Source organism: Rutilus rutilus, assembly GCF_951802725.1.
Source record: "Rutilus rutilus genome assembly, chromosome: 9".
In the NCBI taxonomy this organism is placed as follows: Eukaryota; Metazoa; Chordata; class Actinopteri; order Cypriniformes; family Leuciscidae; genus Rutilus; species Rutilus rutilus.
Window position 1 is genome coordinate 24,192,832 of NC_140223.1, and position 27,253 is coordinate 24,220,084.

General features: G+C 41.9%; 1 protein-coding gene across 1 annotated transcript; it reads right to left on the reverse strand.

Annotated features, from left to right (window-relative positions):
• Nucleotides 1–10,879: 10,879 nt before the first annotated feature.
• LOC311297522 (olfactory receptor 1F1-like) lies at nt 10,880–11,873 on the reverse strand (the record flags this gene model as incomplete). Its single annotated transcript, XM_084419856.1, has 1 exon — nt 10,880–11,873. The coding sequence occupies exon 1, from the start codon at nt 11,849–11,851 to the stop codon at nt 10,880–10,882; it is 972 nt and encodes a 323-aa protein (XP_084275982.1). The 5' UTR covers nt 11,852–11,873.
• Nucleotides 11,874–27,253: the final 15,380 nt, after the last annotated feature.

Here is a 27,253-nt window from a genome sequence, read left to right on the forward strand (position 1 = left end):
GGTAGTACATTAACGTTAGCTCAAATGTTATATAGGGAATTTTAATAATTAATCAGGAATATGATTAATATATATTGCATATTACAGTTACATTACATTATTGAAACTGAAAATTAGATCAATTGTATACATCAGTAACCCATCATAATGAATTATGATTTAATCACTAATATATCAACGGTCCATTCCTCAGATCAATTATCAGAATAATTTTTAATGGAAATTAATGGAGCTATCAAACTGTTTGTCCAGCAAACGGCCGTAAGATTAACCCAAAAATTTCTCAACAAAAATGATCTCTTTCTTATAATTCAAAGAAAGCTGTTTTCTGGCCATGGAAACAACTCTCCTGTTCTTATAAAGTTTAGGTTACTGAAAAGTAACAAATCGTAAAGCTTCGTAGCTAGGATCAACAAATCATTGACTTTGTAATATGAGCATTTTAGACAGAGGCAATCAAGAATATAATGGTTTTAATAATTGAACTAATAATACATCGAACTACGATTCACACAGAGTAAATATGCGCATAACAATACAAACAGTAAAAACAATACAAGACAAAACGGATAACAGATGAGAGAGAGAGGATGAAAGGGTGAGCGAGAGAAAGTGAAAGAGGAATAGGGAGAGATCACAGAATGATCGCACAGTATGGCAAAATCACAGACAGTAACCTTTTGAAAGACAACAAGGAATCAAATCACCTTGAAAAAGGGAATAGACAACCTTAAAGGTGCATTGCGCAACTTTTCATGTTAAAAATACCCGTTTTCTAACCCATACATGCTTAAACAATTGCCTGATGGGCTGACTGAGCCCTTCTCTGATCACTGCGATTGCCTCTATAATCCTGTACAGTAAAATAAATAAGAGGGATTCGGGTCGGAATCTGAGACTGGGCGTGACGTCATGCGCGTTCACGGCACGCTCATATGTCTGGCAGGTTTGTGATTGTGTATGCGCCGACGCCGCCATTCTCCGTAGAAAATGGATTCTAAGAGACCGGCTTGTAGTTCATTTCAAACACCAATGCAAACTCCACGTAAGATAAAAAAAAAAAGAGAACTTTTGTCTAGTGCAACCAAAAGGTCCAAATTGGAGTCAGACAGGCGTCGGGGTAAGACGAGAGTAAACATAGGGAAGGCTTTCAACAAATGGAGAGATCTCCGGTCTGCTCTAGGGCTCAAACGGGATCCTCAGTTGGCTTTTTTCTTGATAAAAAGGTAAGATATATCCCATTCTCTAATGTCTGATACGGCCAATAATGACAATAAATGACGATCCATAAAATGTGTAATGCTTTAGCGTAAGCTAGATAAATGTACAATCGGAATAGGTTTTACTAACTTACCATTGTCAGTGATCAGGTTCAGAATGATTGTGATATAAAATGCTGATATATAAGTTAGATACTTAGACACAAATTTTGAGCAAATTACTGCTTAATTACGATGTATTGCTATTGGAATATGCTACTTAGCTGATCAATAAAACAGGCTAAACCCCCGCAAATCTTCGGCGGATTAGCCTGTTTGGCTTTTATGGTAACGTCATAGTGCCACTTGATTGTTTATTACCTTGAGACATTTGGGTGTACTTTGTTGACCGACTGTGTATGGTATGGTATCATGATTACAATTTTGAGCTTTTACAAAGTTATAACTTATATTGTTCATGAACGTGTTTCCATAATAATAGTCATAAGTGGATACAGTAAACACATAACACAGTTCAACATGGAGATAGATGGGAATAAAAAACGAAGTTTTACTACCCCCATTTTTTCCCTCACACATAAGTGTGTTATTTACTCAATTGCCTTTCCTTTCACATATTTTAAATTACTTGCAGATTTAAAACTTTATTACCTCTGAAGACATTATGATTGTAAACAAAAGATTTGTGCGGCTGATGCTCCTTGGGTTATGACCAGCTCGAGCTCGTGCAAGCGTGCGTGTGCGTGTGGTCCGTGAGCGTGCACACCTCTGGTTGCAGTTTCGCTTGCCGCCAGAGGGGGCGTAGTTCTGCGAAAACTCAGACTCTCGCGCAATGCACCTTTAAGCAGCATTTAAATCTCTATAGAAAATAATACTTGCATGTGGTTCTCTTTGTGACTGCGAAAGACGAGCGTGCGTGTTCCGTTCTTTTGGAGCTGGGCGTGTTCTCTCGTGTCTTCCGGGGTGAGCAGACTCGCGTGAAGTTTTAAAGGTTTGAACGTGAAGTTACCAAAGAAATGATTCAAAGTTCATCTCCCTCGTGGAGGGAGAGGTGAATATGAGAATAAAACTTAGTAAAGAAAACAAAAGAAAAACGGAGATGAGAGCTCCCTAAGGAGCCATGGAACCAGAAATTCTCTCAGACGAAGTGCACGGAGAACTTTCTGTGTCAGTCTTCTTATGGAGCGACTTGGTTCACGCCTCTGTTCGCGCGAACAACCAATGAACGTCCAAAGATCTGAAGCGGGAAAAAGTTCCTTTGTCTCTGGTGAGACACCCACTCGAGTGAGTTATGGTGTTGTCAAAATTCAGCAATTATATTCCAGCAAGATGGTAATTACAGAATAATACATTTTACTGTAATTTCCTATGTATGAGTGGTTCCGTCAAAGCGAGACGGTTAAACAGATACCAAGAATGAAATATAAACAGTTAAGGATACAAAGTTACAATCAAATGCACGAATAGAAGCATTTAAAAGTTTGTTCCTTCAAATAAACGTCATAAACGAAGTGAATATAAACTGGGAAACACACAGGAGTATATGAAATATGACATGCTTATATTCTAAGTTTAATGTTCATAGTTTGTGTATGTGTGTGCGTTAATGTGTGTTGGAATGTCGGTCGTCGCTGCGCTCCCCATTATCTCTCTTGCAGAGGAACTGGATGAGCTGCTGAAGCTTGGTGGTCATAAACTTTATGACCTGGCATGAGATAGAGTTACGGGATGCGATTCCACTGGGGGAAACATTCTTCCAAAATACATTTCAGAGCCAAACACTAGATCATAACTATATGATCAAAACAAAACTAATCAAACATGCATGCATACAGGAAGGTCAGATACAAGTCTGAGTTACATACAAAGGACGTTTGTGTGTGTGTGTGTGTGTGTGTGTGTGTGTGTGTGTGTGTGTGTGTGTGAGGTGACTTCTCAGTCTCCTGGGGGTTGTAAAGTGTTATCCTATAGCAAAGGGGGTCAGGTTACAAGACCATGATTCTATTTGAGAACATTAATTAGGAGAAACACTTCCAAGTTACAAATCAGAAAATCATAACTATCGCATAAAAGGGCTAACCAAACATCATCCTAGATTCTGAATCACTTGTATCCTGAATTAAATGCAAGGTAAGTTTTTGGAATGTCTGTGTAGAAGGTTTCGTTATCTCTCTGGCGCATCTCTTTGAGGCTTGCGAAGCTAGGAGAACGTCTTGCACGTCCTGCGTCGTGTTGTTCTGGTAATACTCCGGGGGCCATAAATGTGTCGGGAGTGACCATCTATGGCAGACTAGCTGGAGCCGACGCATGATTTGTATTTGGGAGTTCAGAGTGTACAAGGCTTTGGGTTTCATAAGGAAGGTGAATTTGTGTTCAGATTCAACGAGCCATGATTCATTAATTCAGAACCAATGAATGAATGAATGATCTGCTCATACGCTACAGTGGCGAATGGAATACTGACCGCTGATTGGACGAGACATCTGTCTATCAAGACATCCAAGAAAGTACAGCAGACTGCAGCAGGAGAAAGTTGATTCTCATGTGCATGTGTAAATATTGGAGCTGTCTATTTAACCGGCTAATTTAGTGCATTTATTAAGGAGGAAAAAAAACGTTTCATATTAAAATCTTCTTACCACTATTTGGTTTGGTCAGACAAAATTAAAAAAGAACCAGATCTGGTAAAGTGGGAGAGTGGCGTGTAGAGTAAGGACAGCAGATTAAGCTTTTGACGCGAACGACCTGAGTTCGAGTCACCCATTTCAGAGAGGCATTTCATTTTAAATAAAAAATGAAGAAAATGTTTCCAAATGTAAATAAAGTGTATAACAGTTAGTTAATAGACCTACAACATGATAATCTATTTACACTAAATAGCAGCATGGCCTCTGCCAACTTTAAATCTAAGAAAAGTTTCCATTTGCAAGAAAATGAAATGCACTGCAGTTCTAATGCTATGAGAGTAATGTTTTGTATTATTGGACATATGAAATATATTTTTTTATGACATTATCCTTTAAATATGAAAAACCGCCAGTAGGTGGCAGCAATTGACAGGCTTAATGAATCAGTCATTCAAACAATTTGATAAAGGGGTGGTTGATTGTGATTTCACATTTTTAACTTTAAGTGGTGTGTAATGTTGCTGTTTGAGCAAAAACAACATCTGCAAAGTCACGACGCTGAAAGTTCAAAGCAAAGGTAGATATTTTCTTTTAAAGAAATTGCTTTTTAAGGACTACAACTAGGGTGGCCATTTCCATAACACCAAAAAGGAGGACACTTTGCGGCATTTAGTGTGGCAAGAATAATTGCATAGGACTCTGGTGTACTCGGAACTACAATACAATTTTGTCCATCATATCGATGGTATCATGATATAGTGATTCTGAAATAGCCTACTCTATTCATTGCCAGACAATTTGATCTATGATATATCTTGCTGTAGACCTACGTGTAAAAGAACAGGCAAAAAAGTGTTTGTTCACAAGGATGCAGCCCCTGAATTGGGACACAGCTTATATTTACAACTTTCTCTTTTCCGGACGGCTCCCCAGCCTGAGTCGGGCGGTGGGGGTATGTGGCGAGGTTCAGCGAGGTCTATAGTGGGAGAGAGTCGGAAGATGAGCGGTTAGTAAGTAGGTCGTGCAAATTACATACACCTGTTTATTGTTGCAGTAATTGGCGTGGAGATACCAGATAAGCCACTGGGAAACAGGCAGCTGGGAGAGAGAGAATCTTGACTGAGGACTGCGCTCGCGGCCAGCTTCCTTACGTACAGAAATCGACCCGGCCCCTCGCGCCCTCCCGTTTCTGACGCCCGTTTCACACATAGGGCCTACTCCGTTTGCAGTGCGTATGCGGTGCGTATTTTTTCCCCGTACCCATGTTAACAGGTTAGAGCTTTCACACTGCACGCGGATGCGATCCATCGATCCGTTTAGCTGCGTTCACACTACAAGCGACTTTGCGGCGCTGCATGTCGCCAGTGGCTTGCGATGAGGTTGCTAGTGGGCGCTCCCATTACTGGTTTCCTAGTAATGTTTGTGAGTGACATTCACGGATGTTACTCCATGTTGTAGACAACAAATCCGTTTTTTTGCTGCTACAAACAAACGTTTTGTAAGGAAAAGTCTAAATATAAATGAAATTAGTACATAAAATGCATAATATTAAAGATGAACGAGAAACAGCGAGTGCTCTTTGCCATCGCGGCTATTTAACTGCAGCAAACGGGCAAATGCCGGTCTATCTGGGTTCACGAAACCATTCAGTCTCGGAGTCAGCATGACGAGTACCACTGTATGTACACAGAGACCTATCATAAATTATAGGACCGTTTCTGACTGCTAAAATGAGCTTCTCATTCAACTTGCCTCGGTCGGACTCAGCACTGAAGAGTGACGGATCACGTGCGCTCCACTGACTTCACTCCTATTGGTTGTCGCTCCCGAAAGTCGCTCTTCATTTGCATAAAGTTGAACAGATCTCAACTTTGTCGCGTCGCCAGACACGCCCCATCCGGTCGCCGTTGCGCGTGTCGCCGGAAATCGCCCGCTCCCCAAAGTATCGTGTCACTTTGTCGCTTGTAGTGTGAACGGGGATTTACCATAGACAGTAAAAGAAATGGACACAGCGACCCCATTGGATTCAACGGAGAAAAGTGAAGTCAATTAGAAGAACTCACTTCCTGATGGCTGACCATACTGCGCAGACTCAAACTGAGCTTGACGATGTAGATGTGACATGAGCAACCTGTCTGTCTTTTAGTAGCTGTGCCAAGAGAAATCTGAATCATTCCCTTCCGAAACTTGCAGAGACGGAGAGTGTGAGTAGGAGCTGTCCATGAGCTAGGAGCAGGAGAAACGTTTGCTAAGAATTCTGATTAATTATTTTGTCATTTTGACTCCACGTCCCCCCGATTGCCCGCGAGCTTCTCCTTGTGTCCATACGGTAATTTCTGTACTGTGCGACAGAGAGTTGAGTGGTTATGCGTGGTTAATCGTTAGCCTATTTTTACAAAAACTGCTTCTACGGGGCCATAACGTAAGATACAAGGTAATGGAGCCTTTTATACATTTTCGTGTTTCTTTAGAAATAAATAATGGACAAATGGAGTCTTTAAACGCCTCAGATGTAAAGTTATTCGCTGTCAAATTGACGCCAAAATGAATGGGAGTCAATGGAATGCTAACAGCAGGTGATGGTCTGCCAATCAATGGCGGCCCCCGGGAAGCTTCAGTTTTTTTCTGAAACATTACCCCCTTGGGCTTTACAGGTGCGGTGCGTATACAGCAGTGCAGCGATCGTTTCCGTACTGAGTCTATTTTTGCTGTGCTGCAAACGCTGAATTAAAGTGACAGCGCATGGTTCGTGGTCAAAATGAACACAGATTGACCAGATTGACATGAACATGTAGTAATTTCATCATAAATGCATTTAATTAAATAAAATGTAGTAATCTCACCATAAATGCATTTAGTTAAATACTACTATTTTTCACAGTCATCTTTTTACGATGCTCTTACGGAGAGAAAGTGCTGGTCTGCCCACAACAGGAGACTCGCCGCCTGCTTGAATAGGGCTCTGGAGTGCACGCCGCCTTGGCGATTTATGTACGAGACTACAGACGTGTTGTCGGTCCAAATCAGTACATGCTGCTGTTCCAACTGCGGCCGAAAGGCTTTGAGGGCTAGGGACACCGCCTTCAATTCCAGGCGGTTTATATGCCACTTCTTCTGTGGCTCTGACCACAGACCTGAGACAGGCATGCCCATGCATACTGCTCCCCAACCTGAGGTTGACGCATCCATCAAGACCGTGGTGTGTCGCGTCACGATACCCATAGGGACTCCTGAGCTGAATAACTCCAGGTTTTTCCACGGTACCAGAGTGCGGACGCAACTGTGGGTAACCGTGAAGCGCTTGTGGCCGGAGGACCACGCCCTCGAAGGGACTCGAGTTTTCAGCCAGAACTGTAGCGGTCGCATATGCAGCAGACCCAGATGACACACTGATGAGGCTGCTGCCATCAGTCCCAGAAGCCTCTAAAACTCCCTCAGTGACACGGACCTGCCCGGTCTGAAACAACGTAGAGACGATGATATTGTCTCTATGCTCTCTCGGGAGAGATGGGCTCGCATTGTCACCGAATTCAAACACACACCCAGAAAAGTTGTAGTCTGACTCGGTGTGAACACGCTTTTCTGCTTGTTTACGCGCAGTCCCAGCGTATCCAGGTGGCGAAGCAACGCTTCCACATGACCGATTAGCACCTCCCTCGAGTGGTCTAGAATCAGCCAGTCGTCCAGATAGTTTAGGATGCGCATTCCGCTCGATCTGAGGGGAGAAAGCGCCGCGTCTAGTCTACACACTTCGAAAAGGTGCGGGGGGCTAGAGCCAATACGAATAGGAGTACTGAGTACTGAGAAGCTGTGCCCTCGAACGCAAATCTCAGAAAGCACCTGTGGCGCGACACTATCTGGATATGAAAGTACGCGTCCTTCAAATCCACTGAAGCGAACCAGTCCCCGGGACGAACCTGTGCCAGGATCTGCTTCAGAGTTGTCATTCTGAACGCGCGCTTGTGAAGCGCTCGGTTGATGGGTCTCAAGTCCAGAATCGGACGGTTTATGTCCCTCTCCCGCTCGTTCGGGGGAACCGGTTCTATCGCTCCTTTCTCGAGCAAACTGTAAACTTCCTGTCTCAGAACGGGAGCGTTTTGGGGCAAAGTTAATGACGGGACCACGCCGTTGAAGCAGGGTGGTCTGCGTCTGAACTGAAGTGAATACTCGTGCCGAATTATGCCTAGCACCCATGGTGAAATGCCCGGAATAGTTTCCCATGCGTCCAGAAAGTGACTCAGTGGGCCCGCTAACTCTGCGGTCATCGCCGCTACCGGTGTAGTGCTTAGGCCGGGGCCCCACCACCGCAAGGCTGATAGCTCTGGCAGGAGTGTGGCTCGCGGCGGGCTGTGTATGGTGTTGGCAATCTCGCGCCCACGAGATGCCATTATGGTTACCAACTGTGACTCTGCGCTGTACTGAGGCAGGGTGGGTGACACAGAGTCTGAGGCACAAGAGGAAGAAAAAGCTCTTTTTGTGAAGGGATAAATTTTGTTTTTATTTGAACAGAGAAAACAACATTCACAACTGACATGCATTCGTCGCTTGACGGAACATGAGGGACTTGATGCATAAGAACACGGCGCTTGGGGGCGGGTCCTCCCTCGCGCTCTTTCTCCCTCTTGCCCGCTCCGTCAGGAAGACGGCTTGGATGTAGAGGGGGGCGCGTTGACCTTCCCTCGGCGCGGGCTCCTTCTCTGACCCTGTCCCCTCCTCTTAGGTCCCGACCACTGTCCGCTCCGGCCGGCGCGAGCATCCGGTTCGGTGCGGGGCGCCGCGGGCTGTCTAGCCGGACCCTGAGGTTGGCGAGAGGCCGATGAAGAGCAGGAACGAGGTTGAGCAGGTGGCGCCCAGCGCGGACTGACATGACTCATTGCTTTGACGCGTTTCTGAGTCTCAGAATAGCGCTCCGTGACCGTCTCCACGGCCTCACCGAAGAGGGCGAACATGGCCTGAGTAGCAGAGTGGGTGCGCGCCGACTGGGGCGCAGCCCACAATCTCACCACGTGTTCGTGTACGTCCGGGAAAAACGGGGTCCCCCTCTTCGACGCGGCCTGATGGCGGCTCGATTGGAGGAACCACGTGTCCAGCTTGCTCCTCGCTGGCTCGTCCGGAGCGTTCCACGAGAGGTCCAGTTCGGCGACGGCTTTGCTAAGGACCCTGAAGAGCTCCTCTTGGAGGTCCGCGGGGCTCTCTTGCTTGGGGGGGGGGGGGCTGGCTTGGACCCCCAGTCCTTCTCCGACGCCGAAAGAGCAGAGCAGACACTTATCTCGGTTGAAATGTGGCTTGGGAAAGGGTAAAAAATACACACCGTCGCCCAGCCTCTCAGGATACCTAGTGTCGGAGTTGCATGTACCCCATGCACACCGTTTGACCATTTTAAACTTAAAATGACAAGAAAAAACATATACAAACGAAAGAAAACTGACTAACTGCAATGCATTTCAATGGACGTGGAAGCAGAGAATGTCCGAGTGTATTGGGTTAGCTATGCACACTGTGATTGGCTCATCGCGTTCGGGGGTGTGGCTTAGCCATAGGTCAATTGGCCAGCTGTATCAGCTGGCGTTAGCCCATAAGATTTCAGCAGAAGTGGAGGAGGGGAGGAGTTCCCATATACGTCACACGACGTAATGTTGAAGTGACCGCCTTGAAAGGGAACCCTCTATAGCGCGTGCTGCTCCTGCTCCTGCACCGCACACGGAGTATGTGTGAAACGGGCGTGAGCATTCAAAAACGGATGAGCCCACGCGGGCGCGGGGCCAGCTGAGTCCAAAAACGGACTCATTCTCTGCTAAGTCAGAGTTTTCTGATTATTATTCAGTTATTATTCACCTCCCCCCAGTGGCTCAGTGATGCAATCTAAGACGTTTGCGCCAGAGACACGAGTTCGAATCTCGGCTACGTGTCTCCCTGCTGAATCTTTTTCACCAAAGCAGATGAGCTCACGCCGGCCCCGCCCGCGCGTGACTCACTCTCTTTGGCAGCATCCAAAGACGGGGATTGGTCGGGCTCAACTTTTGACCCCACCCATCTAAGCCCAGCATAAGTGCGATTGGACAAAGCATGGCCAGCTTAGTCATGTTAAAGTGCCATCTCTGGCTTCCTACAAAAGGGATAGTGAACACAATTCTCTCTAGCTCCAGCTGGAGGTATTCAAAATGCAGGTTATGAGCCCACTGTAATGTATGCATCCCTGCACTTTAATGAAGCATGAAAAGAGCGCTTTCTACCAGTTTCCCCCTCTGGCTCATGCTGGAGGCATTCTAAATGTAGGCTGTGTGCCCAATATATAGTATGCACCCCTGCACACAAGCACTGTTCCAATAGCAACACGAGCATGAAAACAGCTGGGCGGCCCGGCCCCATACCTCATGTTTAAACACTATCTACATAAGAGCCAGCGGCAAATTCCCAAAGGACTGCATGGCTGAGATAAAGCTATTCTCGGTGAGGACATGAGCGCCGAAGGTCTGGAGCTCAATCTCCAAAAATGTCTAAACAAATTGTCAAATATGCTCTATCTAAATAACTACTTATTTGCTTGCTTAAACTCTTAAAACTATATTCCGTGACACAACAACAGTATTTGTCAAATTATGGTGTTTGCTCGTCCGCCATGACACTCGCTGTGAGAAATGCTGCAAGCAGAGTGATACCAACTGTGAAATGGTTCCAGTGCTGATACTGAGGGAATATTGCATGGCTGGAAAAGGCTCTCAGCCAATCAGATTCGAGAACCAGAACAAACTGTTGTATAAATTAAAATACATTAGATCAAGTGTTTCATAAATAACTGCTCACAAAAAGTCATTTAAATTGCTGTTGATTTTTTACTATTTGTTTTGTCTTGGGATCAGTAAGAATATAAGCAGTACAATACAGACATTTGAAATCATATGGATTAATAAATAAAGGACAGATATTTTTTACTGTCAAACAGACCACTGTGAGGCCTAAGCATGCAGTCTTCATATAGATAATTCATGTCTAATGATTAATAGAATCAAAGAATGGACATTTTATTTATTTTTAAATACTCTCAATTGGTGCAGATCTGTTTTTAAGCACTTTTCGAATTATGTTTCTGATTTCAGCTGTATTTAAAACATAAATTATGGGATTTAGCATTGCTGGAACAGCATATGCCAGAGATGTGCTGATGATTCTGGAATTTGGAGTGCTATAAAGCAATAAAGAAGTAAGGTATGTGAAGAATATTGGGAGGAAATATATTCCAACTAGCAACAGGTGCGAAATACAGGTCTTCAGTGCTTTTAAACGTCCTTCCCAAGTTGTAATTTTGCTTAAAACACAAAAAATCCCCAGATATGACAGGACTATAATGAGCAGAGGTGCTATAAGGTATAAAGATGTGTAGAGAAATCCCATAATTTTATTAATGCTATTGTCATTACATGCCAACCTAAACATTGGTCCATGATCACAAAAATAACTCTGTATTACATTGGTTCTACAGAATGAAATTTGGGTAATCAATGACACCATCATGGCCACAATAGAAGAATTAAATAAAAAAATTGCTGTGAAAAGAAAATACATATTGGTATTGTTCACAAAAACATGATATCTCAATGGCAAACAAATTGCAATTAAACGATCATATGCCATAACAACAAGAGTCAGACTCTGCATGGCACTAAAGAGGAACACAAAAAACATGTTTACCAAACAAGCATTGTAGGAGATGTACTGTGAGTCAAACAGAAAAGTCTTCATCATGTTGGGAATCAGTGCATTAGTTTCACAAATATCAGCCAAGGCCAAGTTAAACACACCAATGTACTTTGGACTGTGCAGGCTCTTGTCAAGAGCTATAATGAGAAGGACTATAGAGTTCCCAATTATAGTAATAAAATAAATGATAAATAAGAATATGTAGTGATAAGTGCTGTTCGGCATACCTGTAAGTCCAATGATGAAAAAGAATTCAGGATGAACAATGGTAATATTATTGGAAAAACTTGCATTTACAGAACTCATGGCAGTTTTTGCGTTTGGTGTTTTGTACAAGCTGAAAATAGAAATGACCACAAAGATATAAGGAAAATCTAGAGAATTCACAAAATTGTCTTTTAACAAATAGTTGTGTTCAAAATATAAATATAAAAAATAAATACCTAAATAGACATTTGCAAAAGCTGTAAAACACAAAAGCTGTAAAACATTTGAATCACAGACCTGTATACATAAAGTTTTGGAGCCAAATCAAACTGACTTTTTTTCTTTTTTTATCGTGTCTGACTGCTTATAAATTGCTTAGAATTACTCGCAAGCAACACTAGTCTTTATTCTCCCAAGCCTCAGATACCCACTGATACCCACATCAGTGATCCACATATATCTTCTGATTCATCTCTTGAGAGCCTTCAGACCACACAATGATGTAATACTTGTATGTTGCATGAAAACTAGTTTGCTTAGTTTGGGCAGTAGTTTGGATGGATGTTGCCTTAACTTACTGGTCTGAAAAAATAAAAGCCACAACAGAACGAAATCGTCGCAACACAACAAAAACAAGCCACAACACAACGAACGTTTGGATTGGGGGCATGCAAAAATAATAATAATCTTGCATCACAATAAGTGTATTGTGATTGTCAAAACATTTAAGTAACTAAACAATTTTATTAGGTTTAGTGACAACATGTTACAATGTTTACATGGTACAATATCTGGTAAGCTATGTTTTTTTGTATAATAGCTTGACACAAATTTCACGATTTCAATTCAATTCAATTATTGACTCATTTGGATAAACAAGATAGGCCTTAATTTTTCTCAAAAAAAAAAAAAAAAAACTCACCTAATGCTATAAACATACTGAGAGCCCTATCAGCTGGTAGTACACTCACCTAAAGGATTATTAGGAACACCTGTTCAATTTCTCATTAATGCAATTATCTAATCAACCAATCACATGGCAGTTGCTTCAATGCATTTAGGGGTGTGGTCCTGGTCAAGACAATCTCCTGAACTCCAAACTGAATGTCAGAATGGGAAAGAAAGGTGATTTAAGCAATTTTGAGCGTAGCATGGTTGTTGGTGCCAGACGGGCCGGTCTGAGTATTTCACAATCTGCTCAGTTACTGGGATTTTCACACACAACCATTTCTAGGGTTTACAAAGAATGGTGTGAAAAGGGAAAAACATCCAGTATGCGGCAGTCCTGTGGGCGAAAATGCCTTGTTGATGCTAGAGGTCAGAGGAGAATGGGCCGACTGATTCAAGCTGATAGAAGAGCAACTTTGACTGAAATAACCACTCGTTACAACCGAGGTATGCAGCAAAGCATTTGTGAAGCCACAACACGCACAACCTTGAGGCGGATGGGCTACAACAGCAGAAGACCCCACCGGGTACCACTCATCCTCACTACAAATAGGAAAAAGAGGCTACAATTTGCACGAGCTCACCAAAATTGGACAGTTGAAGACTGGAAAAATGTTACCTGGTCTGATGAGTCTCGATTTCTGTTGAGACATTCAGATGGTAGAGTCAGAATTTGGCGTAAACAGAATGAGAACATGGATCCATCATGCCTTGTTACCACTGTGCAGGCTGGTGGTGGTGGTGTAATGGTGTGGGGGATGTTTTCTTGGCACACTTTAGGCCCCTAGTGCCAATTGGGCATCATTTAAATGCCACGGCCTACCTGAGCATTGTTTCTGACCATGTCCATCCCTTTATGACCACCATGTACCCATCCTCTGATGGCTACTTCCAGCAGGATAATGCACCATGTCACAAAGCTCGAATCATTTCAAATTGGTTTCTTGAACATGACAATGAGTTCACTGTACTAAAATGGCCCCCACAGTCACCAGATCTCAACCCAATAGAGCATCTTTGGGATGTGGTGGAACGGGAGCTTCGTGCCCTGGATGTGCATCCCACAAATCTCCATCAACTGCAAGATGCTATCCTATCAATATGGGTGCAACATTTCTAAAGAATGCTTTCAGCACCTTGTTGAATCAATGACACGTAGAATTAAGGCAGTTCTGAAGGCGAAAGGGGGTCAAACACAGTATTAGTATGGTGTTCCTAATAATCCTTTAGGTGAGTGTATTATGTAAGGTTAAAATTAACTCATAATTAAATAAAATGCTTTTTATTTTTATATTATTATAATAACAACTTTATTTAATGATATAAGTAAATTATAATAACTATGCAATATAGTACACATATTTAGCAAAATACTCTCTATAGCTCCTTTTTCTAGCCAACTAACGTACTATATATGAAGAGTTTGGTTCCAAAACGCAAAAAATCCATTTTGATTAATATGCATAAAAAAAAAGAAAAGGCTTGGTCCTGCTCGGTTTTCGTTGACTTTGAGTAAAACAATTGAACGGTTTTCAAAAGATCCCCTGGGGTCAATGTGTCAGCGTGACAGAAGTTTATGCTGTTGTGTGATATCAAGCAACAGCCGGCATTTTTCCTCCTCTTCTTTTAGATTCGATTCGATTTCGATGGCTTACGTTTCTTCTCTACCACAGGTAATGCCGACAAAATTATACATTTTTTTGTTTGTTGATAAAGTAGATAAGGAAAACTAGGATGCTGGGTGTATTCAAAGCGCTGCCGTTACTGTTTACAATGCGTGGAATGGTGCGCTGTGATTGGTTGAGCGGATGTATGGAATTCTGAGAAGGGAGACTGGCATTTGCCGCTGTTTGAAAAGAAAGGGAGAAAACATGACAGAATAACATGGCGGATATTGCATTTTACGTAAAATAAAAAATGTACTTTTCAATACCGACCAGATAAAATACTTTTTTTAAATGGCGTTTATCACGTTTTGGAACCAAACTCTTCAAATTATGGTCATTAAATGGCTTTCCTGAGGTAAATGTTATGTGACAATTGATCTCCAGCTGTTTTATTGTCCTCTTTCCGCGGTTGAAAAACACTGATTGATGGATGTTATGTATGAGGAATACACATCGTTAGGTTGTAGGCTACTGTATCTTTCAACATTGTTAATTTGTGTTTATTTACTATTAGCTAGTAGAGATGATCGGTTCATGTGCCGCTTGAACTGAGGTGCTAGGGATCTGTCAGGTCACATTTACAAGTGCCAAAACGGTATTTATTGTTTGAATTTCGTAATAGAATTGACAGAATCTGAGAGCTGATTTTTTTATATAGCCTATCATAAGTAACCTGCTCTGTCTAGTCTGTCTCCGTGTCCTCTTTGCTTCGCGATTTTTCTGTGCATGAGAAAATGGATGTGTGGCGTGAGCAGGGGCGGATTAAGGTGGTCAGGGGCCCCTAGGCTGCTCTTTGTGTGAGGCCCCCCCCATTTAGTGCCATACATGGCCATACGCAACTACAGTGAACTGGCATACACACACATTGAGACAGCCAACACTACAGTGTTTTCTTTACATTCCTTCAAGTGGTGGACCACAACAGTAAGACAATTAACACCACACCACGTAGGTAAAATGAAAAATTGAACATTACAAACAAACCACAAATACAAACAAGGCCCAGTGCTTAGAATCAACCATTTAATTATGATCAAGAAACACTGGCAGTACAACCAAAACTAACATAATAAACAGAGGTGTAATTGTTAGAGGTTTTTTGTTTGCGCCAGGCACGGCGTTATGGGTCCAAAAATTTCCTTCAAAAAAAAAAAAAAAAAAAAAAAAAAAACGCTCATAATTTGTGCTAAAATAGTGTAAATATTTAGTTTTAAAAACAATTTTAAAAAGCTGGTTATGTCTATTTTGATGTTTCTGCGCAAGTTCGGCAGACAGTGAGGTTCGGGTTTGTTCCGATCAGAGCTCGTGAGCGGAGAGCGCATTTCTGAATATCCCGCTCCGCTCGCTCATTCCGCAGGGTCGCTCGCTCAACCCAGAATGGCCTGAGACTGGTTCGAAAATATGTGGAATAAGGGCTGCCTCAGACTAATTTTTTTTCTAGTCGACTAGAAGTTGTTCATTTAAGCCTTCGTGGAAAATTCGCCCCTTTATATTAATTTAATTACTTAGGCTATAATGAGCGTTTACGTAGGCCTAATATAGCTGCACTCAAGCGCACGACCGCATGCATAAAGCTTGCCACAAAGAACCGGTAAAAGTAATGATTATGAATGTGTCTAAAATAGCAAGGAGACATTTAATTATTTATTAATAAACTGGTGTTTTCTGTGTCGCTGCAAAGATGAAGTTGCCGATGCGGTCTCGCCATGAACGCCAGAGAGAAATGCACATTTCATATGGATTACATATTCAGAGAGTAGCCTATTTGTATTGAATATTTTCGTTTAAAAGTAGACATTTCAAGCTTTCTATAATAGATAGCCTATATTTCTCAAATCTGTGAGGCACAAGCTGAGTTTCGGCGCCCTCCAGTTCACGTGCAATGCAAGTGATTGTGTCAGCGCCTTATTACATTGTCTGTTATATATTTGCTTCTTATTTATTAAATACAGGCAATTGGATGATAAAACATTGATCAAAATTAAGATACAATTTATACAAAACGAAAATCTTTTAAAAAAGAGACTACAAAACAAAACTTAATGAAGTGGTCAAAATGTTTTACCCATGTCTCCAGACATATTGCGCATCTCATGATGTATCATATCTCTCTCATGCTGCATGCTCACTTTCATACAGAAGAGGATTAGGGCCAAGCAATAATAAAAAAAATAAAACCATCTCTAGATTAAAGTCATTATAATGCGAGATTAAACTCGTTAAATTTCGAGAAAAAAAGTCGAAATACAATCTTTAGAATAAACTCATTAAATATCGAGAATAAAGTCGTTGTGTTTCGAAAAAAAAATCGTTAAATTTCGAGAGAAAAAAAACTCGAAATACAATCTTGAGAATAAACTCATTAAATTTCGAGAATAAAGTGGTTGTGTTTCGAGATTAAAAACTCGTTAAATATCGAGAAAAAAAGTCGAAATAATCGTGAAAATAAACTCATTAAATTTCGAGAGTAAAGTCGTTGCGTTTCGAGAAAAAAAGTCGAAATGAAATGTAGAGAATAGCGCATTCGATCAGTGTTCATTGCATAGCCTACTGATAGAGGACATGGCAGAGTTGGATCACTTAGTCAAGCTATATTTTAGACTTTCTTTCAGTAACAAAGCAGTCTAGGTCCGCTAGAGGAGGAGCTGTACTTTCATGGAATAATGTCCACTTTAATGCACCCTATAGGCGGGTGAGAAACAGCGCCATGAATTATGCAGAAAATGCAAGACTGCTCTTTGCGCATTGTGTAATGTGTCAAGTTCAAAGCTTCATAAAACAATAATTCCACAGTAAAAACTGCTTAAAATTTGGATTTCGTTAGACAACAGCTCTTCTATAATGGGATAATGTCCACTTTAACGCACCCTCTGATGCGGCCTAGAAAATGCACAACTATAGGAATGATGGCGCAATAAGGCGACTCTGAATTTGTCCCATTTAAAACTTTAACGGTCCATAAAAAAAAACTTAAAAAAAAAACGGTAGCCTACAGAAATTTGTGCCAATATTTCGGTTTCCACTAGATCAATATATGCTCTATTACTCCCTTTAGTCGGATTTAACGCGCCCTTACATATGGCTGAGAAATGCAGAATTTCTTCATTCATTTCTAACAGAGCTTGGTGCGAGCAATGCCATACACACAGGGTGCTTAAGGAAGCGTCGCGTCATTTAAAGGGGAGGTCCGCGCGTCAATAAGTAGCCTAACAAACGAATAAGTAACTGGATTCAGCCTCGTATGCAATGAACTCTGGTCGAATGCGTTATTCTCTACATTTCATTTCGACTTTTTTTCTCGAAACACAACGACTTTATTCTCGAAATGTAATGAGTTTATTCTCAAGATTGTATTTCGACTTTTTTCTCGAAATTTAACGAGTTTAATCTCGCATTATAATGACTTTAATCTCGAGATGGTTTTATTTTTTTATTATTGCTTGGCCCTAATACTCTTCCGTACTTTCATAATCAACATAAATTAAATTAAAAAACAATGACGTCACATATTTTCCAACCCAGCCCTCACCCCTGTTGCAACAGTCGTTGTTTAGGTAGGCTACCTTAAACGCGCACGTACAGTCTCGGAGTCATCGCTGCAACCAGGAGATGAAGGAGAGCTGAGATCCACATCACCTATACATCTTCGTCTCTGCCACCCCAGGGTGCTAGCGCGGCAAGCGCAGCTAGCGCGACCAGCGCCGTTGCTAGGAGGGCGCCAGCGCCTCTGCCTCGCGAGTGGATGATAGCCCTGAAGACGCCTAGCAATGGTGTACCTTTAGTGGTAGTATACCTTTAGTTAAGTTAAGAGTCTTCGTAGCGCGCTAAGAGACAACATTATCAGGAAACGCAGCCCAGGTATGATGCGTAATGGAGATTCCAAAGCGCTCTTCTTTGGTCAGAACCATGGAGAGCGATCGCGGATAGGTCCGTCCTATGCACCGAACTTTTTTACAATGCAACAAAATATTTAAAGAGCATCAAGCTATTATGTATACTCACAGATAATTTAACAGTATATTAGTCAGTAATTTTTATTAGGTTAAACAGTGATTGGATAACGTTTTTAATTTAACGTTCACAATTGGTCTGGCCCATCCAAACTGGAATCCTGGCGCCGTTCCCTGCCTGGTACGCGCTTAAGTAAATATATATTAAAAAAAAATAAAAAAAAAATTGTCTGGCCAATCCGAGGCCCCCTGCACACGTGGGGCCCCTAGGCTGCAGCCTACGCAAGCCTGTGCATTAATCCGCGCCAGGGCGTGAGAGCGTGTGAAAAGTGTCAATTGCGTGAGTCTCACGCTGAATGCGTGAGAGTTGGCAGCCCGTAATTGATTTTTAAATGAACTAAATATTTTTACTGAATGTTTTGATATCCTGATAATCTTAATGTATCGATTCATGAAACAAGCAGAAGATGGATAAATTATTTTTGATTTAGACAGTTTAGCTCTGCTCTTGTTTCATGAATGTTGTGTTTGTCTATTGTTTAAACAACACAAATTAGAGTCGAGACAACGATGGGCAATTCTTCTTTTCTTTTTACTGTGCAATATCAGAATGACCAACTTTGTGAACACGTGTTTCTTCTTTTTTAGACAATTAACTGGCCAACCAAAATCTAACCACGAGTTAATCTAGAGTGGCCAGGCAGTGTTTATTCCTGAGTTTACTCTGAGTGCATTCTACTCAATACAGATAAGAAAATCTTAACAAACAATATGTCTTTGTTAACAATTTTTTTTTTTTTTTCAAAAGGAACAAACTTATGCTACTATATGACTATAATGTCCCACTCCAGGTTCCTTTTTATAAATCCAGACGGGTTGGTGGTTTCCGTAGACGGGTAGGGTAACGTTTCTCTTCACCAGAGGTGTAAAGTCCAGGTTCAGAAAGTAAAAGTCCTCCTCAGTATTTTGTTCCAATGACCTGGATTTGCTAATTCAGCCAGGAAATAGAACTAATTAGTGAAATCAGCTGGCTGAGTTCATGGGTGGAATAAACATATGGCAGGACTTCTACTTTCTGACCCCTGGACTATACACCTCTGCTCTTCACAGGTTGGAGTTAGTGCTTGTGGCACTTCACTGGAAGATACAGTGCCATCTTGAAGTGTTGTTGTATCACTTCCACTGGCAACAGTATCAGTAGTGGTGAATGGAACACTCGAGGGAACACTTTCCAGAGGAACATTTGATCTTCTCAACTGATCAATGTGTCGTCTCCAGACAGTATCTGGTGCAATCTCAACTGTATATGAGAGTGGTCCTGTTCTTTCTTTGACCTTTGTAGGCGTCCATTTGTGATCTCCTCTGTAGTTCCTAGCAAGCACACTCTCTCCTATTTCCAACTCTCTCGTTTTTTCCCCTCCTTGTGATTGCTTTATCTGTCTGTCGTGTACGGTCCTCCTCAGATTAGGTTTCAACAAATCCAGCCTTGAGTGTAAGGGTCTACCAAGGAACAACATGGCAGGTGTTCGATTTGTGGTGACATGAGTTGCATTTCGATATGCAAACAAGAAATTGTGTAGCTTCTGGTTCAGTGTGATCTTTTCACATGTCATGGCCTGTAGTGCATTCTTCAAGCTTTGCACAAATCTCTCAGCTAAGCCATTTGTAGCTGGGTGGTAGGGCGCTGAGGTCACATGTTTGATTCCATTGTTCTTTAAGAAGATCTGGAACTCCTCAGATATAAACTGGGGACCATTGTCACTCACCAGCTGTTCTGGTACACCAGTCCTTGCAAAAAGTTCTCTCAGAACGGTCACAGTTTGGTCAGCGGTTGTGGAGGTCATACTGAACACTTATGGCCACTTTGAAGACGCATCGACCACAACCAAGAATGTGGTGCCCATGAAAGGACCCGCAAAGTCAACATGGATCCTTTGCCACGGTAACGCAGGCCACTCCCAAGGATGTAGCGGTGCAGTCTTCGACATCTTTTGCACATGTTGACATCCTGAACAATGCATGGCGAGCTGCTCGATCTGCTGATCTATTCCAGGCCACCATATGAAGCTTCTAGCAAGTGACTTCATCTTTACCACTCCTAGATGCCCAACATGAAGCTCGAGTTCGCAACTTGGGAGGTACAACAACTCTTAATCCCCACATGATGCAACCACCATCCAGAGTTAGTTCATCACAGCGCTGATAGAATTGTGTGAAACGAATCTTCTGCTCTGCATTCCAGCCAGACTGTATAGCTAAATATACCTGAGACAATGCAGGATCTCTCCTGGTTTCTCTCTGAATCATTTCGGCGGTAACAGGAGAACTCTCAAGCTGAGCAATTGTAAAAACGTCCGAAGGTGTGCTTACGTTCTCTGTCTTTGAATCACACCCATCCAATGGTAGACGTGATAGTCCATCAGCATTAGCATGTCTGTGTGTTCTTTTGAATTCAATCTGGTATCTATGTCCTCCAAAAAACAATGCCCACCTTTGCATCCGTGCTGCTGCTGTCAGTGGAACTCCTTTCTGAGGACTGAAGATGGAAACCAACGGCTGATGGTCCGTAACCAAGGTAAAGTTGTTTCCATACAGATACTGATTGAATCGTTTTATGCCCCATACCAGGCTCAAAGCTTCCCTATCAATCTGTGCATAGTTCTTTTCTGCAGCACTGAGGGAGCGTGATGCGAAAGTTATGGGGCGCTCCGTTCCATCACCCATCACATGCGACAGCACCGCCCCGATGCCATATGGTGAGGCGTCAATTGCCAACTTTAGTGGCTTGTGTGGGTCATAGTGAGTCAGAACTGTATCTGACATCACTAGTTTGTTTGCTTCCTGAAAAGCTTGCCTGCATTGCTTTGTCCATGTCCATTTCTTTCCTGCTTGTAACAGGGCATTTAGAGGATGGAGAACAGTAGCCAGATTTGGCAAAAACCTGTTGTAGTAATTGACAAATCCAAGGAAGGACCTCAATTGCGAGACATCTTTCGGTTGTGGAGCCTCTGCAACAGCTCTTAGCTTGTCGTGACACTTGTGCAGACCATTCACATCAATTTTGTGTCCACAATACGTGATGGTATTCTTTAAAAACTCACACTTGTCACGTCTTGCACGCAGTCCATACTCTTCCAATTTCTTTAAAACCCGTGCTAAGTTCTCCAAGTGACTACTGTCACTATCACCTGTGACAATGATGTCATCGAGGTAGCATTGGGTACCAGGGCAACCCTGAAGTACCTGATCCATAGCTCTTTGCCACAAGGCCGGTGCTGAGGCGACCCCAAAAACAAGCCTGTTATAGCGATACAAGCCCTTGAGAGTATTTATAGTCAAGAACACTTTTGAGTCCTCCTCCATTTCCATCTGTAAATATGCTTCCGCTAAGTCTATTTTACTAAAGAGCTGTCCACCTGCAAGTGTAGCAAAAATATCGTAGTGGATATGGTTCTACCTGCAATTCAGGGTTGACTGAGACTTTAAAATCCCCGCAAAGTCTAACAGTTCCATCTTTTTTGGCAACAGGAACAACTGGAGTTGCCCTGGGACTCCAGTCAACCTATGAAAGTATTCCTTCGGCTTCCAACCGATCCAGCTCATTTTCCACTTTCTGGCGAATAGCATAGGGAACAGGCCGCGCCTTGTGAAACTTGGGTACTGCGTTCTCATTCAGGGTTATCTTTCCTTTTATATGCTTCAGAGTTCCTATTCCCGACTGAAACACAGCTACAGCCCCATCCAGCACTTTTTCCAGTTTCAATTGAGTGCACGTCGGTGTAGGAACTGTGACTTGCAGACTTTTTATGGATTTCCAGTCCAGCTGCAACTTTCTCAACCAGTCACGTCCCCAAAGTGCTGGTCCCTCTGTTCGTACTATGTACAGATCTAATTCACTCTGTTGATCATTGTACTTTACAGTCACAGGCATAACCCCTAGAGGAATTATGGGCTCACCGGTATATGTTTTCAGTTTAACAGGCGATGGCTTTAATTTAGTCGTTTTGAAATGTTTTTCAAACTCGTACTGTGACATCACTGATACAGCGGAGCCTGTATCCAGTTCCATTCTGATTTTCTGTCCATTCACTTGAGGTGTAAGCCAGATTGCTTGTTTTAAGTCACTTTTCAGACTGTAGATTGGTAAATTGGCCAACCCTGTGTCACTTTCTTCATCTGAGTTTTGGGCGACAACATGGACATTCCTACTTTTCTTTTTCTGAGACTTGTACAGTCTCTCTTTCTCAATGTATGGTACATCAGACCAACATGCTCTTTGTATGTGTCCAACTTTGTTGCATTTTCTGTACATTTTGGTTTTGAATCTGCACTGATTTGCTTTGTGTCCACCCCTGTCACAACGGTAACACAGTTCAACTTTTTGCATTGCTCTTTTAGGTTTACCTGGAGTGGTCACCTTGTTTACAGACATTTTCACTCCTGATCTCAGCTCTACGGCGTCTCTGGCAGCCGTTTCCATGGCGACAGCAATTTCAACTGCACGTTTGAATGTTAGATCTGTCTCCGTGAGCAATCTCTTCTGTATACTCTCTTGTGAAATGCCACAGACTAGATGATCTCTCAACGCGTCATTTAGTCCGTCCCCAAACTGACAGTGTTCTGACAATTTCTTTAATTCAGCTACATAAACTGCGACTGACTCTCCGTCATTCTGATTCCGTTTATGAAATCTGAACCGTTCTGCAATGAGCAGCGGTTTTGGCGCTAGATGCTCTTGCATTATCTTCACAATGTTGTCAAAACTAAGATCAGCAGGCTTTGTGGGAGCAGTGAGGCTTCTCAGCAGAGCATAAGCTTTCCCTCCTATCGCACTCAACAACACTGACACCCGCTTTTCATCATCAATGTCATTAGCTTTGAAATACTGCTCGATTCGTTCACAGTAAAAAGTCCAATCATCCGTAGCACTTTCAAATGCATCAATCTTTCTGATAGATCCTGCCATCTTTCTTAATTCACTTACTATTTTGTGCTGAATCTACCCCTCATCGCCGTGAGGCTGGGTTCTTCTCTCTTTATCACTTCTCCTAGAAGAAAAAAAAAAAAACTAGGAGACAGCACTTCCATATAATATTCAAAAATCCTCGTCGCCAACTGTTGTGTTTGTCTATTGTTTAAACAACACAAATTAGAGTTGAGACAACGATGGGCAATTCTTCTTTTCTTTTTACTGTGCAATATCAGAATGACCAACTTTGTGAACACATGTGTTTCTTCTTTTCTACCGCACAATGTGCCAGACCCTACGTCAAAAACACAATCTTACAGTGAGAAGGCAAGATGATCCATTAGGCATTGAACAACGCTCAAGAAGAAGATTTGTGAGAAGGGTTTACCATTATTTGGGGCCAAATCATGTCTGGCACATTTATGGCTATGACAAATTAAAACCATACGGTTTGGCTATAAGGGGATGCATTGATCGATTGCTCCTGTCTGGTTTTTCCATTTGGGTTTTAGTCACATGGTCAGGAAAGGATAAAATAAGATTGAAACTGTTGCTCTGGGTGCTTCCAAGGGGGTAATCCATCACCCAGAAAGCGTACCTTCCCTGGGGGCCGCCATTGATTAGCAGACCATCACCTGCTGTTAGCATTCCATTGACTCCCATTCATTTTGCCGTCATTTTTACAGCGAATAACTTTACATCTGATGCGTTTAAAGTCTCCATTTGTCCATTATTTATTTCTAAAGAAACACGACAATGTATAAAAGGCTCCATTACCTTGTATCTTATATGTTATGGCCCCGTAGAAGCAGTTTTTGTAAAAATAGGCTAACGATTGCGTCATAACCACGCGACTCTCGGTCGCACAGTAGAGTAATTACCGTATAGACAGGAGGAGAAGCTTGCAGGCAATAGGGGGGACGTGGAGGCATAAAGTCAAGGGAGAAGCCCATAGAGAGTCATAACGCTCCTAGCTCATGGACAGCTCCTACTCACGCTCTCTGCAAGATTCGGAAGGGAATGATTCAGATTTCTTTACTACACAGCTACTAGAAGACAGACAGGTTGCTCACGTCACATCTACGTCGTCAAGCTCAGTTTGAGGCTGTGCACTACGCTCAGCCATCAGGAAGTGAGTGCTTCTAATTGACTTCACTTTTCTCCGTTGAAGTCTATGGGGTCACTGTGTCCATTTCATTTACTGTCTATGGGTGCTTCTCATTTCTTATTTGTGCAACCTCGTTTCCTTTCGTCGCGTTTCAGCTCCACCCCCTGTAGGATGCGATGGAAGGCTGCAAGGAAAGAAAATGAGGACGGAGGAATCGAATGAAAGCTTTTTTTATACACTGGAATACTTGATCACTCGAGCGTCACATCACGCGTCATTAGCAGCACTCAAAGGATCTGCCCTTATGTTGTTGAAGTTTGTTTATTTAAGAAATTCATAATAAATAATATTAAAGCAAGATACCCTGTTGAAATATGTGAGATGTGTGGTTTATATAAACTGCAAAGGTAAAGTATAAATTAAAATTATTGTGACCGATGTGAAGGGGGAGGAGAATGTATACGTGCGTCACGTTTTAGTCGATAAAACTCTTCCGCATAGGAAACACCTGTGTATCCTCGCTCATGACTCCTCAGGAAGCCTTCTCACTCCTCAATCCTCGACTCCTCACGGTGCAATTAGAGAATTGAGATGTCCTTCAAGATGGCTGAGCTCGATCGGTTTCCAGGTCATAGGATGGAGGACGGAGGAGTGAGGAGACAAGGGATATTGAGATATTGAGAACCTCTGTGTCTTTGGTGCTCTGGCTCTCTTATTCTCGGGCTCTCTCTCTCTCTCTCTCTCTCTCTGGTAACATTTTATTTTATTAATAAATACATTCATATTTTACATCAACATAATTTAAGTTAATGTTCATACCAGTTGCGTCTTCAAGTTTGAATTTGAGCTGAATGTGTGAAAGTCCTTGTTAATCAATCAAGAGATCTTCTCCAAACTTTTTTCACCTGCATGTGCTCTCAGAGGTGCACCACTATATTGTTCCCCCCTGGAAACACAACTTCTCAGGTTCCAGCTCAGCCACTACACTGCACTGCCCTCTTCAGGAATTTCTTTACATGGAGGAACTTGAAGTAAATAGAAAAAAAAAATTCTTGACGAAACAGCTACTAATGGTCTCTGCGATCAACTTAGCTCATGATGCTTTTGGGAAACGCAGCCCAGACCTGAATCAGCCTTTCGTGACATTTGAATTCTCTGGTGTAACGCAATCTCATGCAGAATGCAGCACAGTGATTGGAGTAAACGAGTTTCTTCTCGTTAATAATGCGCACCGAATCGCTTAATGATCTGATCCGCTCTGAGCCGCTGAAAATTGTTATCACAAGTCGCACGCGCATGCTTCATGAAACACAATGCTGACATTACCTAATTAAATCGAAAAATCGCATTGACTACTGAGTATACACACACACACACACACACACACATATACATACATATATATATATACAGTACTGTGCAAAAGTCTTAGGCATGTTAATATCATAATAATAAAGTATTAAAACTCAGTCAAATCAATATTTTGTGTATTTAATTATGCCATCCAGTATCGTGGACTCGCTCTCTCTTGTTTCATGCAGCTGCTGCCATTTTGTTACTATTGTTTTGTACACTGTTGTATCATAAGATACAAAGGTACGATTTTAAAACAGTTTAATCGTAAATAAATATCTCATATCTCCATAATTATTTATGTGGTGAAATGCTGTGTAATAAGTGGTATGACTGTATAGGCTACCGCATTTCTTTAATGTCCGTCTAGTTTGAACTTGCCGTGGCTGCAGCTGCTCTCTCTGCGGATGCTTTGTGTTTAAAGACCTAATAAAATATTTCAACTCAGATCAATATTTCGTGTCTAATTATTTACTAATGTGGCAAGTAGCCATGTAATAAGTGGGACAATGTATACATTGATCCAGCCGGTCCTCATCACCCTGTCGGGGGTTATTTTGAGAGAACAACCGGCTGGATCTACATTATCCCTTACTTGGCTGACATTAAAATTCTCAGGTGTCTGGTTTGTTTCAGGTTTGTTTTGTGTCTCTCTATTGTGTCACGGGTGTGGAGCTGCTGGACAGCATTAAATAAGCACCAATGAGCAATCAGCCACTAATGAGCAATGTTTTGCTTGTTACTTTGCCTATTTATATCCTGTGCTTGTCAAAACATATTGTCCAGAGGATTGCATTCTTCTGCTACTCACTCATGTTCTCTTGTCCAGTTGGATTTGCTTTTGTTCCTTCTTCCCCCTGCACCCTGGAGGCATTGTTTGTAAATTATTGTTTTCTGTATAGAGAATCTGCATGCATTATTCCTTTAGTGGCCTTCTCCCGGCAACAGTTTGTGCATGCGAGCCAGTTTCTTTTATGATTAAAGTATATACAGAATATTGAAACACTGCTGTCCACATCTGCCTCTTCTGTTTTTACTACCATCATCTCTGCCGTATTTTTGCTGTTGTTAATTGAATTCAATAACTGTTATTAAAACATCATCTTTATCAAACCTCCTCTTTGATATTCCAGTCATTCCTGACAGAAATATACAACAAAAAAAAAACAATAAAATTAACAATAAAATACATTTCTTGCTAAAATGTTTGCTTTTCAACTTGCTTTCGGGGTCAGTAACTAAAAACAAACACAGCACAGCACACACACTTGAAATCAGATGAATTCATTAATGAATAAATAGGCCTAAACAAAATTTCACTGCTGTTAACCAACACGTCTAATGTGTCCAATGTTAAGAGTCTAGCAGACTGAATTTATTTTCTGCTTGTACACTTTTATTTTCCACATTAAGGATCTAAAAATATTAATGAAATACATAAATGTAATTTTTCATATAGGTAATTTAATTCACAATGATTGAAGAACGCATAGAGAAGCATTACAG